Raw genomic sequence first — 16,568 nt, 5'->3', positions numbered from 1 at the left:
AAGGAGTCACAGCCATGCAATCAAAATTAATTGGATTCTATTTGTGGCCACATTGCTTTGCCTCCACAGCAATTCTGTTCCATTTATTCTGCCTGCCTGTGTGTGTTTAGGTGATTGACATAGAGAGAAAGAGTGGGTAGAGAGACTGATGGAATGGTTGAGAAAAAAAGCAAGGAGAAACAGAAAGACAGAGCATCTATATGTGTGTGAATTGATTTTCAATAGCACTGCCAGTGTCCGTGTGTCCTGGAGCGTTGTGCAAAGTGCATTAGACTGTTCAGCTGTAACGGACCCCCGGCTAGCTGCAGGAGCTATTTAAATAAAGATCACACTATTAAACCAAGCACACAGCTGGTATTTCTGGCTGGTTGAGGATGAACACACCAATAACATGATGTATTCAGATAGGAGATCACATCAGTCATTAATGATCACATCTGCCTCAAATATCATAGTTTTCTCTGTTTTAAATGGTTGAGTTGTCACATATATGCTGAGGGGAATTCACCTCTTACTGCTTACTGCTGGTTGCTGCTCTCTTTCCGTCACCTTTTACTGTAACATTGGTCAGTCTCACAATATGGCTGAGTCAATACCAGGCAGCTCACCTCTTAATGAGTCTATCTGCTGGGATCTTAATCCAGTCTAGTCAGCACTCTTCCACTCAGCGATGGTGAAAACTGGATGACAGGGGCCTCCAAACCGTATTGACCGTTTGTGTGGACATAGTGAGGCAGATGAAAATGGGATGAGAAGGAGAAGAATTGATCCTAATCTGGTAAAAAGAATGTGGGGAATAAACAGAAGTGTGTTTTAGCCAGAGACAGAAGCTATGAATGACCTTCATCCTCTTGGCAAACAGTGTTTTCCAAGACAGCAGTTGCCACTTGGGGGCATCAGAAACAGGTTGTAAACACAATATTAACATACTGTATTATCATTTTAGCTGATATGGAAAATTTATTAGCAAAAAGTTTCTTCCTTAGGCATCCAGCAGTTACAGAGGAACATTAGAATTTGTTAGGAGTTGTGTTTCTGTCCACATGAAGAATGCCTTTTTTAGCTCAGTTTTGGTCCTTACCAACTCCAAAAGAGAAATATTTGGCTCTTTAGTGTCCAAATGCACAACTATGTTGCTGAAAAGGTAGTGCACAGTGCAAGTTTAGAGGTTTTTCGCTGAAAACAGCTACCAGTGACATCTGGAAATAATGCTGATGAGAACAGTGAGAGTGAACCAAAACAGTAGATTGTGGCCAATACAACCAAAACAATGAGCTGAAAGATACTAAAACACTGAGCTGAGAGAAACTGCAGAATTGGGTGATAATTCTCTGTGGGTATGTCACTATGAGCGACTCCTTTCACATACACATAGTTATTTGATACATTCTTAATATAAAAAATTGGATTATAGCAACTTTAACTAAAAGCTGAAAGCATCACATTGTTGGGTGAAACCCTCATATCTCACACAAGTCAGCTTTGCTGGAACAGCAGCCTTGTTTTCACTTCAACTGCGGCACAGAAAAACATCACCAAAATAGGATTTGTGCTTATTAACAGGCTAGGAAGTTCATGAATGAACCATGCTTAATCTTTAAACTTATATCAAGCTGCCACGATTAGCTTAATATACCTCATTTCCTACAGTGAAGATTCTACTTAAAGCTAATTTCAAGCATTTATTGCAAGTTAAAATGTTGAGAAAATAGGAACAGGAAGGTGCTGTTGCAAAAGTATTGGCACTCAATGAGTAATGGTGGCCTCTGGTGCTCTTTGCTGCCCTCTAGGCCAAAGAGATTGTCAAGACATGCAGTGCAGTAGATAGTTTATTTATATGATGCTTGAGCTAGTGTCCAACTATAAACCATAAGTGAGGAAATGACAAAAGTGAAATCAGATAATATAATCCAATATCTGACCACATTAAATTTCTGTCATCAAAGAGGCCCTTTGGATACTAAGCTAATTTATCTGATGAGAAACTTTATTTTGAAAAACATGAGAAAGTTGAGGTGGCCTATTGGTAAAAAAAAACATTAACAAGAGGACATGAAGACAGTTCATGATACAGTACAGTGCATGAAGTGCTTATGGATGTTTAATGAGGCTCCTGATTGTACTGTGGGTGTTGAAACAGTAGGTGGTGCTGTAGTCTAAGTTTAAGTCCCTCTACAGTCAAGGATACAGTACTGTGTGAAGCCATCTCACATGCTTGAGTTTACAGTGAGGTAAAATAAAAGTAATAAATGATGATATTTCATGTATGCATTCTTCAAACTAAAATCAACCTCTACATCTCTCTGTCTTCCTGGGTCACTGAGTGAGGTAGACCCAGTAATTTGGGCTCCTTCCTTGTCACCACATCTTCCAGCTTCTTCCTCTCCATCTGACACTTAATCAGACAATCATCACACAGGATGCTCTCTTTGACAATATAAAACCTGTCTGTCATCATGTCTGATTGCTGGTTGAGGGGATGCTCAATAAGGAGGGGGTTCCTGTCCAGGTTGACCTTTTCCAGTTTATTGAGCCTTGACAGGCAGACAGGGACGCGGGTGAATTGGTTGTCAGAGAGGCCAATATGGCGGAGCTCCTTCAAGGCAGCAACAGAGGAGGGAAGAGCTTCCAGCCGGTTGAGGCCCAGGTTGAGTGTGTGGAGTTTTCTCAGGAGGCCGAGCTCGTTGGGGAGGGTTTTCAGACGGTTGTTACACAAGTTCAAAACCAGCAGGTTCTGGAGGCGGCCGATGGTCTCAGGGAGCTGCTCCAGCTGCAGTAAAAATAGTGACACATTCTGTAATACACACTATGATGAAATACAAAAAAAACTGGTGGCATCCAACTAGACTCAGTTATAAAAATACATTTTGGCACTTAACACGTAACATACAAATATAGGCATCATAATATAAAGATGACCAACAAAAGTCCCCAGAAGCCAGTTCCAGTTAATTGTAGAGTTAATTATTATGTTAGTATATGTATGATTTTTAATGAAGTACTTAGTATATTTATATTGTCATATACATTATAAACTTATAATTTATAATTATATAATTGTATATTTATGACTCAGCAAAATCTGCTGATGAAGGCAACAGGAGGGGCTGAAAGCTCCAGAAAAAACCTAGTAAAGATACCTTGAGTTAAGATTTTTTTTTTACTGTTTTCAAGGTCAAGAATGAACCTTCAAGGTCAACTTATCCTCATGATTTTTTAACACATTTATAAACAGCAATAAACTAACTCACTGTATTAACAATCAATCATTAACTCTTTATACACCAGTTACAAATGCTTCTTTTTTTTCTTGTTTTGATTAGCTTGACCAATGAAGCCCCCAAACCATCCTACATTTTCCATTCTGACTATGTTTAGCACATTTTACTGACCTTACCCCACACAAATGGTATCCTCTTATTCATTACAAACTCAGCTATGATTCTACCTCATCATTTTCTCAATTTAACAAAGTTTAAAGCTAAATTACAAGAAAAATGACATATGGGGCTATAGGAATTTACAAATCTTTAGTGATAATCACTCAAAATATAATCAGAACAGTTCAAAGTTTTAAAAAATACAAATACAGCAGGAAAACATTAGAAATACAACTATAATACAGTCCATTCTTATGTATGTATGTTGTAAACTAATTGTATCATTGTATCATTGTGCCGTTTTCATTGACAGTATACCTATCTATGCTGTATGCATTGTAAATTGCTGAAAATACAGTTTTCACAATTTAAAAAATCTTACTTGTCATACTTAATTGAAAATTAAACATAAAAATGTCTTCCAAAAAGGTACTGTGTGAAAGCCCTACATCAGCACTTTCAACTGGTTTTCTCAGCTTACATCTAGATGACATATAAATAAAGTTATATGACTATATGCTCAGTGTGTTTACCATTAAATAGACAGACTCTGGACAAATAGTATGTACAAAAATATACTTACAAAATAAGAATATATATATCCAAAACAAAACTCAGAGGCTTTTCAAAGAATCTTTTCCTCAACTTTCCATCATACTCACATAGTTGCTGTGCAGATCCAAAACACGGATGCTGACGAAATGGTCAATAAAGTCTGGGACTTTACTCATCAGGTTCCTGCTCAGGTCCAGTTCATCCACATCACACAGTTTCTGGACGCACTTTGGCACCGAGGAGATCTCCTTGAAACTGAGATCCAGTCGCCGTTTGCCATCCAGTGTCAACTCCACACAGTTCTGAGCCATTTTCAAGGTGATTGTCTTACTTTTAGCCTGTCTGGTTTTCTTTCCCTTGGCCATGCTGCTGCAGGGAGACACAGGAAGGACGAGGAAGTCTGTAGTTAACAGTGTTCAGTAATGTGCTGTGACAAAGGAGTTGACAGTGGTACCGGTCTGCAAGATTATGTTACCCAACAGAGCCCAGCCAGTTGTAACAGTAGACAACACTGAGTTTCAACATGTAACATAATCACCAATTGTTCCATGACAAAGCACGCTAACAAATATTTGCACGTGCTTTACTCTCACTTTGTAATTACCTCTAGAAAAGTGTACAATATTGTTTAAGAACAATACACTGTGGTACTTAAAGGCTAGATGATCATTTTCAAGTGCATAATTGGGTGTTTTAAACATTTTTGAGTTTTTCCTGCAAAGAAATTTACAATCAAGGCAGTCTTTGATCCCTTACCAGCATTAATGAGTCCACTTCCTTAGATCCAGTACATTAGATACCAGGAAAGAGACAAATGGAAAGACTCAAGACACTCCAGCTCAACTATCTTCTTTCTCAAGCCTGTGAATAACACATCAAGATGCCACCGCAGAGTGTTGTTTGTAAGGACATAGAGAGAGACATGAGACTGGACATGTTGTGTCGTGCTGTGGCTGTCTATCAGGCAGCTTGCAGTTCTGGCCTGGACTCACTTGGCTGGACATTGGATTTGTTTTCTTTTTGTTTCCAGGCAACTGCTGCTTGGTTTCAGGGTGGGTTATGGCTGTGACCCGCTAGCTAAAGCAGGGCAGTCTTTTAGTGTGTGTGTGTTTGGAAGAAATTTTGAAAAATTACAGCAACTGTTCCTAAGATTACTCTCTTTGAATAAAAATCAGATAAGAGGGTGTTAGTGTTGATTGTAGAATTTTCTTCAACAGCCTAATGGCTGGCAGGTCTCTAAAAAGCACTGAGAATGATCTTGATATCCCATATAGGATTATGATGAGTCTGGGTTTCAGTGGAAAGTTTCAATGGAAAGTTCCAAGATAGTTAGAAAGAAGAACAGTATTACGATTGGGAAATGTTAAAGGGGCACTTCACCAATTTTACAGTAGAGTTTACTTGCCAGAGAGAGTATTATCCAGCATGTGAAAACAGTTGTATAATATATTCTGCAGCTCTGGAGGGAGAATGAAAAAAAACAGCCCAGGTATCATCAGGGTTATTCAGTTTGAGTTTAAAGACTACAAACATATAACAGAAAGAACTGCAATACAAACTGTGGATGTGGAGTTTGAAAGATATGAGTATTTACTAGACAGGAAGGGTCTAATGAAAGACACAACTGAATTGCACTATGGGAAATGTAGGATCTAGTGCTGCTTCGTTTTTCTTGTTTTTTCTGTCTCTCACAAGTCAGTCAATGTTATTTATAGAAGTGCTGGAATGAAAAACTATCACAGTTTCAGTCCAAGAATACTGCAGACTAAACAATAGGCTGCATCATCGGTGCTACTGTGCAAAATGTCCTTAAAATGTCTTTACAAATAAGACAATAATTATGCAGTAATATTTAATGTATACCTGTATGGTGTAAATCAGTCAAGACATTTCCCTTCATAAAATGACCCTGCATATTCTGTTTATTAGAAATGTATATTGTGTAAACTCCAAAACAGGCCATTCCTTTCTGTATGAATTAAAATAGAGCAAAACTGGATTTTTTAAAATTTTCATAATTAGTCCAAAAATGTTGTTGGTAGTTGGAGCAAAGATGCCTCTCGTGCTCAGTCTTTTAATGCAATTACAATATTATTTTCTGAGTGCTTGTTTATGGTTATTAAAACTCTTAAATTAATCATCTGGAAACACATATCCAGTCTCAAGGAGTACAAATTATTCTTTTTAATTGAAAAAATGTCTGTTGAAGAAAATTGGTTCACACACACACAGTTGAAATGCACACATGGTGGCACACGGAGGGCAGAGATTTAACTCCAGACTGCTGTGTTTGTAAATAGTTTCCAGTCTGACCCATTTCCCAAGCTTGATATGATACAGCAGTCACACGGCTGCATTGATATCCCTCTCTCTCACACATACTTACACACACACACACAAACACACACACACAGACCTCTGTCAGCAGTACGTATAATGTATCACATACTGTAGTCGCATCTCAGACATTACTAAGCTGTGACTTGTCTAAATTTAGCCTTATGCATTTCATATGGTGCTATTTCACTTGATGTGAAGAACACGCAGTAACTCCTATCTGCCAGTAGGGGGTGCTGTGTGTGTACAAATCAGTTTGAATACAGCATCACGTCATGGTACCTTGAAGTCTGAACAGTTCCAAGTCACTCGTCCCTAAAGAGTAGAAAATCTCTCTAGTTACATTTCTTACTGTTGTTTAGGAAAATTAGAAATCATTTTAGTCAAATAGTAGATATGAATAGATGAATTGTAGTGTTTGTGATGTAAAAGTCATCCAACCTGGCCCTGGTCATATGTCTGATAAGACTTTATTCAGATTACGCTGCTCATGTGAACCCTTGACACTGACTGACTGAGACTTTCCAGGCTTACCGGGAACTGGGAACTGGTATCAGGTGCATGATGTCAAGATAAAGAGACTCTCCTGACAAAGAACTAAAAGAGACTCACAATAGAGTTAGTTTATTTACATATATTATAGAAAAGGTGACATAAAGTAAAATAAAGTTAAAAACTGAGATCACTATCAGCACAAACTTTGTAACTTTTTAAAAAATATCAGAAATAGTCAATCAGTGAGATGATAATGAGGCAGAAGGACTCCATGAACTCATCAACTAGTTTGTTGTTGTTTAAAGCACTAAAGTCTGAAGTCTTGTTCACAGAAGATATTTTGACATTTCACAAAATGTCTAAATTCCATTTAGCTGCTTTGCTTTCCTGGTATCGAGCTATCTTTAACAAGTCAGAATGTCTGTTAAGGCTTTTCTTTTCATGAAAAGTATTTAATGAGAAAGTTGCAACCTGTTTGATCTTCACAACGCTTCTTATAAATGATCTGATCTTGCATGCAGTTATTATTAATATAATATATATAGAGAGAGAGGAGAAAGGGGAAAAAATTAAATGCCACACTCACAGCTCACACACCAAGTGCTCTGTAAGTTAAGTTTGTTAATGATGTAAAACTTTCATGTTAACTTTCCATCCACGTGCTTTTATGTGCATTTTTAATTTGTGCATTTACAAAATGGTGTGGAAAAACCAGCAAAAGAAAACAAAAGTTGAAATATGCAAAAACATATATTACATTTGGCTGAGGTGGAAAAGTACAATGGAAACAGACTTAGCAAATAAATCATGTCATACATGAAGCATGGAACAAACTTCTGCTCCACTGAAAAGATGAAAAATGGTGGCAGATGAAAAAATCAGATCTGTGTGGACCACTGTGGAGACTGTAAGCTTCCTCAAAACAATACATTAAACGTAAATGTCATTTCCATCAGGTATCTACGTGGTTTTCCATTGTTTGGGGTTTGACTGGCGCTCTTAATGATGTCATCTCATTGGGCTCTCTTCTTCTGCAATGGTCCCTTTTCATGGCAGACATTTTGACTTGTCAAAGCAGGAAAAGCAAAGGGGTAAATAATAACAGTAACGATGGCTCCACTCCATTGATTGTCCCAGTAAACCATATCGGTAAGTGGGCATACGCAATACCAGAGCCAAGGTTCACCTAATTGGAATGCAGCCATCATTAATGTTATTAATTCCACCTGTGCTTTTCGTACTTTGACAAGTCAAAACATCTGCTGCGAAAAGGGTCCATTTTCTAAAATAAGCGCCATCAACTGTTTATCTTGCCCAACTCCTAATATTCACATACCAGTAGTGGACAGAAAAGCACAATAATTTGCATTTTCTTGAAAATTAGTGAACATTTGCGCTACATCGGGATGGAAACTTGGCTACGGTCAGACTACATTTATAGATTAAAGGTGGGATTCACGACCGATGCGGAGTGCTGATGTTTACAGATGTGAGAAGAAAACTTTAGGATGTCACAGGCCTTTTTTTCTATGTTGTGCAGCAGTATGGAGTCTACTGTGTAAAACCTGGTTAGCCCACTTTGTGTTATGTTTTACAGTGGAGGTACAGAATAGCATGAGCAGTGTGTTGACACAAAGTTGGTTGGAAAACTACACTGCTACATTTGTTTACCAAATTCTTAAAGTGAAGCAGTACAGTACATAATTAATTGGAAATCCTAACCTTGTTTCTCATAATAAGAGTTTGAATCTAACACATAATTCAAACCTGGTTATTATATTTTGACTGCATGCACCAACCTAAAATCAGGTCACTTATGAACAACATTAAGAATGAAATATCATGTGCATGTAAACACACTCTTAAATCATGGCAATAAATATAATCATCCCACAGACAAAAAAATTGGCTTGGGGTAGGGGTTGGAAAACATCACCACAAAATGCTATATTCTCTGTAATGTAAAACCAAACCCCTTTACTTCCTCCCTTTTTGCTTTCTTCCACAAAGACTTGCCCATTCATAGCTGTGGGATTTTTTTTTCTTGCATTTATGTGTTTATTTCTAATTCTCGTTAAGTGCCAGGCGACAGTATAATATGATCTATTAGCCTGAGTCATTTCCCTCAGCAGTGTGAAATACAGGTCAGGAGATATGCAGGTCACACTGAAGGAAATGGTGCTGACCTAATTGAGTGAGGTACTGCACACAGCAGTTCAGATTACACATAATGATTAGAAATGGGAGCACGGTGCTTGTGTGTGCTTGTGTGTGTGTGTGTGTGTGTGTGTGTGTGTGTGTGTGTGTATGCGTGCATGCACATATCTAAGCATTTGTGAGTGGGACAGAGAATCACAGATAAATATAAAACTAGACTAGTGGTTTTGCAGTTGTATTGTTTATCTCCATGTAAGATGAAGCTTGATTGGCCACAAACAAGATATATCTGAATAGAAAGTGTTGTGGCATGGATGTAAGTTCATATAGTCCTACTAAATGTGTTTCTAAATGTATGTGACACAACAAACTGTGTGGTCTTTAGCTCTACATTTGCAACGTGTGACGACACATCATGTGTACTAACAAACCACACACAATGGTTAGCTACTGTAGCGAAGAAGCTAACAATCTTAAGTTTGGCTGGTATCGATTCTGAATTGCACCCATGACATTTTTACGTGTTACATCACAATTTTGACACTAAAGCCAGACTATGTAACTTTTAAAACATTCTGCCTCTTACAAATAAAAAGATGAACAAACACACTGTTGCTCACTTCAGTAAAGGGGTTTTTATGGTGATTAATATTAGCTAATGTTAGCAAATATTGCTGATATTACTGTGTAACATTGACATTTCTGAGTCAGTCTGCTGACATTATATGACTTTTCCCTGCTTGTGCTCCCTTTATGCTACATTTTAGCATTTACCATTATCCCAGAACTGCCACTAGTGGCCACAGTCTCGGTTTAAAATTTTTTTAAATGCATGTATAAGTAGCAACACAATTAGCCACTTACTGCCCAAGAGCAGAGCACCTCCAACATGGCTACCAAAGTAGAGCGTAGCATCTTGTTAACATGCAACCAAGCCCCCAGGAACAGCGCCAGGCTTTGAAGCCAACTTGACATAGTGGCCTAAACATGTAGTTATGTCATATGATGCTATTAGGCCCAAAAAGACTTTTTCCCATAGACTTACATTGTGAAAGAGAGGTCTGTTTTTTTTTTTAGCGTCACAACCCCCACAAAATGACTTGTTTCCCTATCAGAATTTGATCCATTCTGTTCAATCACATTTCGAAAGTCAAGAGGAGCTGAGTGATTGAATCGTTTTATCCCCATTCAAATTAGGCGGAGGGCTAAACTGTAAGTTAGTGGTTTTGGCTGGTGGAAGTGTCTGGTGAGCATGCTCTATGGACACACTGGGCCCATAGAGGGTGTGGAGTGTGTTTTTAGGAAGTGTTTTTTTTTGGCTTCATATGCCACTGAGCAACTTTCATAGGAATGAACAGGACCCCACCTCCAACGTTGTATCCAGTTCTCTTTATACATCCATGCATGCAACAAGGTAAACTGAGAGGTAAGCAATATATACCAGTAAAAATACAGTAAAACCAAAACAAAGAATAGCAGCAGATACACAGGACAAAAAAGAACTACTGCAGACCTACAGAACTACTACAGCTGGTGTCATGTCATTTAATTTACTGACTTGTCAACACGGATTTCCTTTCTTTCACTCAGTCATTTCCTTTCTTCCTGTCTTCATTCACAGCTGTTTGACAGTGTTTTACAGCATTTTCCTGTTCCTTGGTAAAAACCTGAAATGTGTAATGTTTTTATATAATTAGTGTTTCCATAATTTGGTGACATACTAAACATGACAAATTCACTATGGTTCTGGAGGCTTTTTTTAAACATACATCAACATTGATGATTTTTGTCAGGTTTCCCTCTGGAAATAATGTATTTGTGTTTATGTTACCTCACAAACACCATTGTATGTCATCTATATTGGAGCATCTTCTAGAATTTATACAGTCAGATATTTCTGATTGGAGATAATGAATAAGAAACACTCCCTTCTATTTCAACATTTACTACTGAAGCAATAAGATACTTGATTTGGATAGAAAATGCTTAAAACCGTTATTTCCACCATGGCCCTTGGTTAATAAAATTAATCACAGGATCACATGGCATGGCATGTTGGTAAATTTTTCTTAACACTTCTCAGTTTTGTTTGTGTGTCATCTTCTCACTTCCCTTTTAAATTGTTTTGCTAGGACAGTTTTTGATTGGCAGAGGGGAAGCAGATCCATAAACTATGGAGGAAAGTAAAATAAGTTTGGAGTGGAGCTACACAATAGCCAGCTGTAAAAGACTGGTAGTAGCAGGCAGCTCCCAGGTTTGAAATATGAAACTATTTATGAATTTTGTGAATTGCTAAAAAAAGATCATACCTTTCATGCTCGGTTAACATTTACAGGATACAGAAAGTTTTAAGAGACACGTGCACATGCCGCCAGAAGGATGCGGCTTTATCCTGCTCAGAATCAGACACAAAGAATGAACCACAGCGCTGAGTGGAGGCTCCAGAATTTGTCACAGAGACTTTGAGATGCTTCCTTTCCAGCATGCTTCTGAATACTTTGTCGTCGTTATGAACTATTGTTCAGGCCTTCTAATTCAAAACAAGAGTGAAGCTACTTTCGTGCTGAGATGAGTGATAGCTTGTTGGACATGTTTAGGAAAGCTGGCACCGCGGGGGCAGAGGCATACTTGTGTTTATCTAAGCTCTGAATGGATGTGGCTTTCCTTTCCTCTAAGTCTGTGCCTGCTTTGTTGTCTTTGCTTCAGGGCTGGAAGTTCAAAGAACACCTTTCCTTTTTGTAAATGTTGGTCCATGTTTCATTCAGGAAAGATTAACATGGACTTCACTAAATATTCACTATGCACTTGGGAAAGTGTTTTGGAATGGGCCAGTTAATTAGTCATGTTTTAGTTACTTGTATGTGATGAATATAATAACTGGGTAAGGATTAGCTTGTTGGCACAAGTCTACAAATACATGTCTTGACTGTTTCAGAACCTAAATTATAAGACAGAAGTGATCAGTCATTACTTTAAAGGGCTCTTAATTTTTTAACTAACTTGCTTGAGGAATACATTTAGCAAACTGTGAACACACAACTCAAAACAAATTTCAATAAACTTGCATATAAATGATCAACTGGATACACAGTACATTCATCTCACTCTAGTAGTACTGTATGTTTGTTGGTTTTCTGAGTTAAGATCTGTGGGCATTTATAAAAGAGTCTGCATTTCCTTATTTTCCATTGTGTTAGCTGATGTTTGTTGACATTTGAGTTCCTCTGTATTTCATTTTTCCACACTTTTGTTAACACTAAAACAGCCAAACCAGATTTAGCTCTCAGCTGTTATGAACTGTAAAATTAAATCTTCTCAGCCTCAACACAGTGGGTTTTTTTTTTAAATCATGCAAGGAAACAGTTGTCATTATTATTGACTCTCAGGGTAAACACCTCTGTTAGATTAAAGCTTTTGTGTTTGTTGGTCTGTTCATTCATGGATAACTCTTTAGCAATCGTCATAGCTCACTGAAATAGAAATCCCACCAGTATAAGCTATTTCTCATATATCTATGGGAAACATTCACTCAGTCGCTGCATTAATTAAATATTCTATACTATATACTGTTAAAGCAGTTTTGGTTACAACCCTCGTCCAGACATAGATAGAATAGTAGTGGCACATCTACTGTACTTACTGTCTTTTTAAATAATGGCGGCATACAAGTTGAGTTTCAATCATGTAAACGTATAATAGATATGGAGGTCAAGAGGAGCAAAACCACAACAACATTGGATGAAATGCGTTAAAAGAAAGCATTTCACAAAACAAATTAACAAACAATAATAAAAAAATGAAAACATTTATGTTGTGTTAATGTGTTTTTTGATTTGGTAATGTGTTGTATGAGATGTTCCCTCTGTAAAGTTGTGTTGTCAGTTTTGTTAATCTGAAATGTGTTTTGTGAAATGTTTTTGCTTTGCTAATGTCTTGTATGAATTGTTGTATTTTCTATTTTGTTATGATGTGTTTTGTCCAATCTTTTTGTGTGTTGCCCCTTTGGGCCACCATACATATAAGGTGAGCACAACACACACAGGTGTGGTATGATGGGCCTCAAAACACCTGCAACTACTTGACTACTTGTAAGTGAGCGTACATGGGTGTTGTTTCGTGTTTGGATGGCTGTTTCTTTTAGACTGAACAAGGATCATTTTTCTTTAAACTTTTGAACCCATCTCCCAACAGGACGTTGGATCAACCAGTCAGCTTTTTTCATTAGCAGGGTTGCATGACACATTTATGAGATATTGAAGGTGTGCCTGTCAGCTTTTGTACAAGTCTCTGCGATGGATGGGTTACTCATAACACTTTTGTCTATGTAGATCTGCAGTGACGATTACGTGTATCTTTGCAAAACTATAATTCTAGGTTTAGCCCACACAAAGGCGGCATCTTCACCTGTGGCAATTGACGCCTGTAGAACACACCAAACGTGCTGTACAGACAAAAGAAGTTTTCATGGTATGGTCCAGTCCAGTCCTGTCAAATGCTTCGACATAGCTGGTGTGTTTTACACTCAACAGTATCTAAAAACAGCTAGAAATTCAACCCCATATTTGGTGGGAAATCTCATCTTGACTTCATTATTTAAAACTTCACACCCCCACCACTCTCCTCTCTGACTGTTAACAATCTTAAAAGTCATTGTACAGTGTGATGTCATCACTTTTGGAGCCCAAAGGGGTGACAGACAGCCAAACGGTGAGCCTGAGACAGGCTGTTTCCCATTAGTTCTGCTTGGCCCACAGTTCCATACAACAGCAGAGTGAATCATAGCCTTGAAAGATGACAGTCGCCCTGTGCTGCAGACTAATAAATCTTGTAATGAAATGCTTCATCAGTTACTGCGTGTCTGTCAAACACATCCAAGTGTGAAGCAAAGATGAAAAAGCTGTTTGATTCACAAAAACAAGAGCCAGGCTGTTGGAGTTTTCAGTTAGCTCTGATAAGAGTTTTTACATTTATCCTTTGTGGGATAACTTTTTATGCATTTGTCCTGCATTATGACTACTGCCAGTTCTTGTTTTTTAAAGGGTCCATTATTTTTTGTTTTTTTGAGGTTTTTATATATTAGATCATTGCTAGTAGTGTTCCATTCGTATTCAAATCGAAAATTCAAATTTTGGTCTATGTACGTATGTTTTCATGTCAAAATTCTATTTTCCCTTGCCCTTCTACAAACATTTCCCCACGTGACCTGACATAGGTTTCTTCATGATGACGTTGCTAGCGTGGCTAGCCAGTAGCCACAGAGACGGTCTGAGCACTCACTGTGGCTGCTGCTCTGCTGAACGTGCTAACAGACACACAGACTCACACAGATGGAGCACTCACAGTTACTTCTTAAAGTTTAAAAAATAAACTCTGAGCTCTCCTTCCACCAGTAAATGGTTCCGGATCAGAGCAGAATCCGGTGTGACTCACTGGTGTTATTTGTCCCAAAGCTCTGGCTCTGCTCTCAACTCTCTCCTCCAGAGCTCCCACTGCTTTTTGCTAACGGCTAAGTGGGCATTTTCATGTGAACAATCCAAAAAAAAAAGCAAATGGAGTCATCCTTTAACATCAGTATGGCAAATGGCATCATAAGCTATAGTTTTAATACCAAAAAATGTCTTGTTTTCAAATGCCATTCTGATATTCACTTTTTGGCTAAATTTACCTAAACTGTTACTATAAATATGTGAATTATATTTATGTCAGCTTCACATTTAAGTGCTATCTTGTGTATTACCATACAGTAACAGAGTACGCCGTAAACATGCTGTTTTTGCTTTCTTTGCTCTTAAATATTCCCCAGTGTTGCCCCGGGGACTTGCAAAACAAGATCTCAAAATTTATGACTGGACTAACACAGAGAGCATATTTTTAAACTCACTGGACAATGAGCCACTCCGGCTAACTTGTTAAGCGTACTGCATGTAGTTGCACAGGCCAATTGATTGCTCTTTTTGAGACAGTAGTAGTACTGTACACTTAAAGAAGGGATCAAGGATGAATTGGTCACTCTTCCGGCGTTGACAAGAACTGACCGTCCACTACTGGATATTCTCTGTGGATCCGAGTCGCTTACAGGACATCCAGTTCGGAGCCTTACTCTAATTCCTGCCTCCTGTGATTTCCACTTGCTGAAGTCTTTCATTATGTTCTTTTTTGCCCCGAGCCCAGTGTAGCTATGCATTTCTGTAACCACACAGGATATGTTGGTTGTAGACTGTGTGTTTACTATGCATTGTATTTCTATGGACAGGACTGATGGCATGCATGGGACATAAGTGGCACGGAGACACGCCAAGATTTTAGCTTTAACAATAGGTTTTGTTTGGCTGTTTTATGGATGACATCAGATGTTTTTTTAAAGGGAGTGTCTGCTAAGCCTGCAGTTTTGTGCTCAGACAGGCAACCAGCATCAATTTGTCCCACACCTCCAAGTCTACAGTATCCTGCTGTTCTTCCTACACACAAATCTAGAAATACTTTCCTGTCTCCTTCTTAACTCTCCCTTTTCTACTTAGACCTCCCTCTCTTTTCAACAATCCCACCCTATTAAACAATTTGAATTTTATTTGCTTTACTTAAAGATTTTGTTACTTTTGGACTACTTCCCTCCAAACCAAGTCATGTAGTTTCTGTTACTGAGCTGACCTGTGTCTTTCGGTCAACTTCATGTGTTTTCTTTGTGGGTGAGACGTTTTTATAAGACCTCTGGGGTTCCTTTTGTCTCACGCACACTGTGAGCTTCCTCTCTCTTTTCGTTTTGAAAATAATTTGGAGGTAGCAAGTAAACTAAACCTAACATTTAAACCTCCCCCTCTCTCATTACAGCACCTCTACCACCACAAGAGCAGCTGACACCCATCCAGGCTCCTAACGGCTGCGCCCCTCTCATGTCTCCTCTATATGCCAACACAGAGCTGAAAACTGACTGGAGCAGGGCAGCCTGAGCTTTGATCACAGTTTAGATGCTGCTTTTACTGATGAGTAACGGTTATAGCGTATCAATACCACATGGAAGCTCAAAGATCACTGTTGTGTAGGATTATGTGGAAGGTTGCTTCAGAACTTTTGAGCCTTCAGTTTAAATTGTGCAACAGATTAATCGTGCAGGGTATACTCACACAGGGGCAAAGCAATACATCTTTGAAATGACACTAATGTATGTATCTTTTGAAAGAGGAAATATCACATTCTTTTTCTCACAACTCAAAAGTTTGATTTGTCAGCAATAAATCACACTCTTGTTTAAATCAATACACTCAGGATTTTTGTATCCTATGGTGGCTAATGTTAGCTAATGTTAGCAAACATTAGAAATTGCAGTGGAACACATTACTGGCATTACTGAGTCAGTTCACTGACTTAATGACTCTCACGTGTGCTACTGTTACACTACATTTAACATTTACCATTATCCTGTAAATGTTAACTGTGGCCACATTTTCATCTAAATGTAAGCCAAATTTTAAATGAAGTCAATGCCAATAAACCATTGCAGAAGAAGAGCACATTGCACAAGATTATGTAATAAAAAGAGCACCAGTCAAACCTCAAAAAGTGAAAAAGTGTAGTGGATGCTTCAGTGCACATTTAAGTCACTTGCTTCATGTACGTCATTATTTATGTACATATTTAATTCTATTT

At 38.2% G+C, this 16,568-nt stretch overlaps 1 protein-coding gene across 2 annotated transcripts; it reads right to left on the bottom strand.

Moving 5' to 3' along the window:
- Positions 1-1,966: 1,966 nt before the first annotated feature.
- On the bottom strand, positions 1,967-5,000 carry lrrc18b (leucine rich repeat containing 18b). Of its 2 annotated transcripts, none has more exons than XM_044338322.1 (3): positions 4,692-5,000; positions 4,043-4,301; positions 1,967-2,770 (listed from the first exon to the last, which is right to left on the bottom strand). In XM_044338322.1, the coding sequence occupies exons 2-3, from the start codon at positions 4,298-4,300 to the stop codon at positions 2,294-2,296; spliced, it is 735 nt and encodes a 244-aa protein (XP_044194257.1). In that variant the 5' UTR covers position 4,301; positions 4,692-5,000; the 3' UTR covers positions 1,967-2,293. The 2 variants fall into 2 exon arrangements, with proteins under 2 accessions (XP_044194257.1, XP_044194256.1); XM_044338321.1 differs by having other exon boundaries at positions 4,043-4,304; positions 4,692-4,999.
- Between the last annotated feature and the right edge of the window lie 11,568 nt (positions 5,001-16,568).

The sequence above is a fragment of the Thunnus albacares genome, chromosome 20 (genome assembly GCF_914725855.1).
Source record: "Thunnus albacares chromosome 20, fThuAlb1.1, whole genome shotgun sequence".
Lineage (NCBI taxonomy): Eukaryota > Metazoa > Chordata > Actinopteri > Scombriformes > Scombridae > Thunnus > Thunnus albacares.
The sequence above is the reverse complement of the archived record's forward strand: the minus strand, read 5'-3'. Positions and strand labels throughout refer to the sequence as shown.

What these genes read in the sequence shown, in the direction of transcription:
- lrrc18b (XM_044338322.1), bottom strand. Translation starts at nt 4,300, where the DNA reads ATGGCCAAGGGAAAGAAAACCAGACAGGCTAAAAGTAAGACAATCACC. An exon ending in TGGATCTGCACAGCAACTAT is followed by an intron (nt 2,771 to 4,042) that starts GTGAGTATGATG and finishes TTTTTACTGCAG; the next exon opens with CTGGAGCAGCTCCCTGAGAC.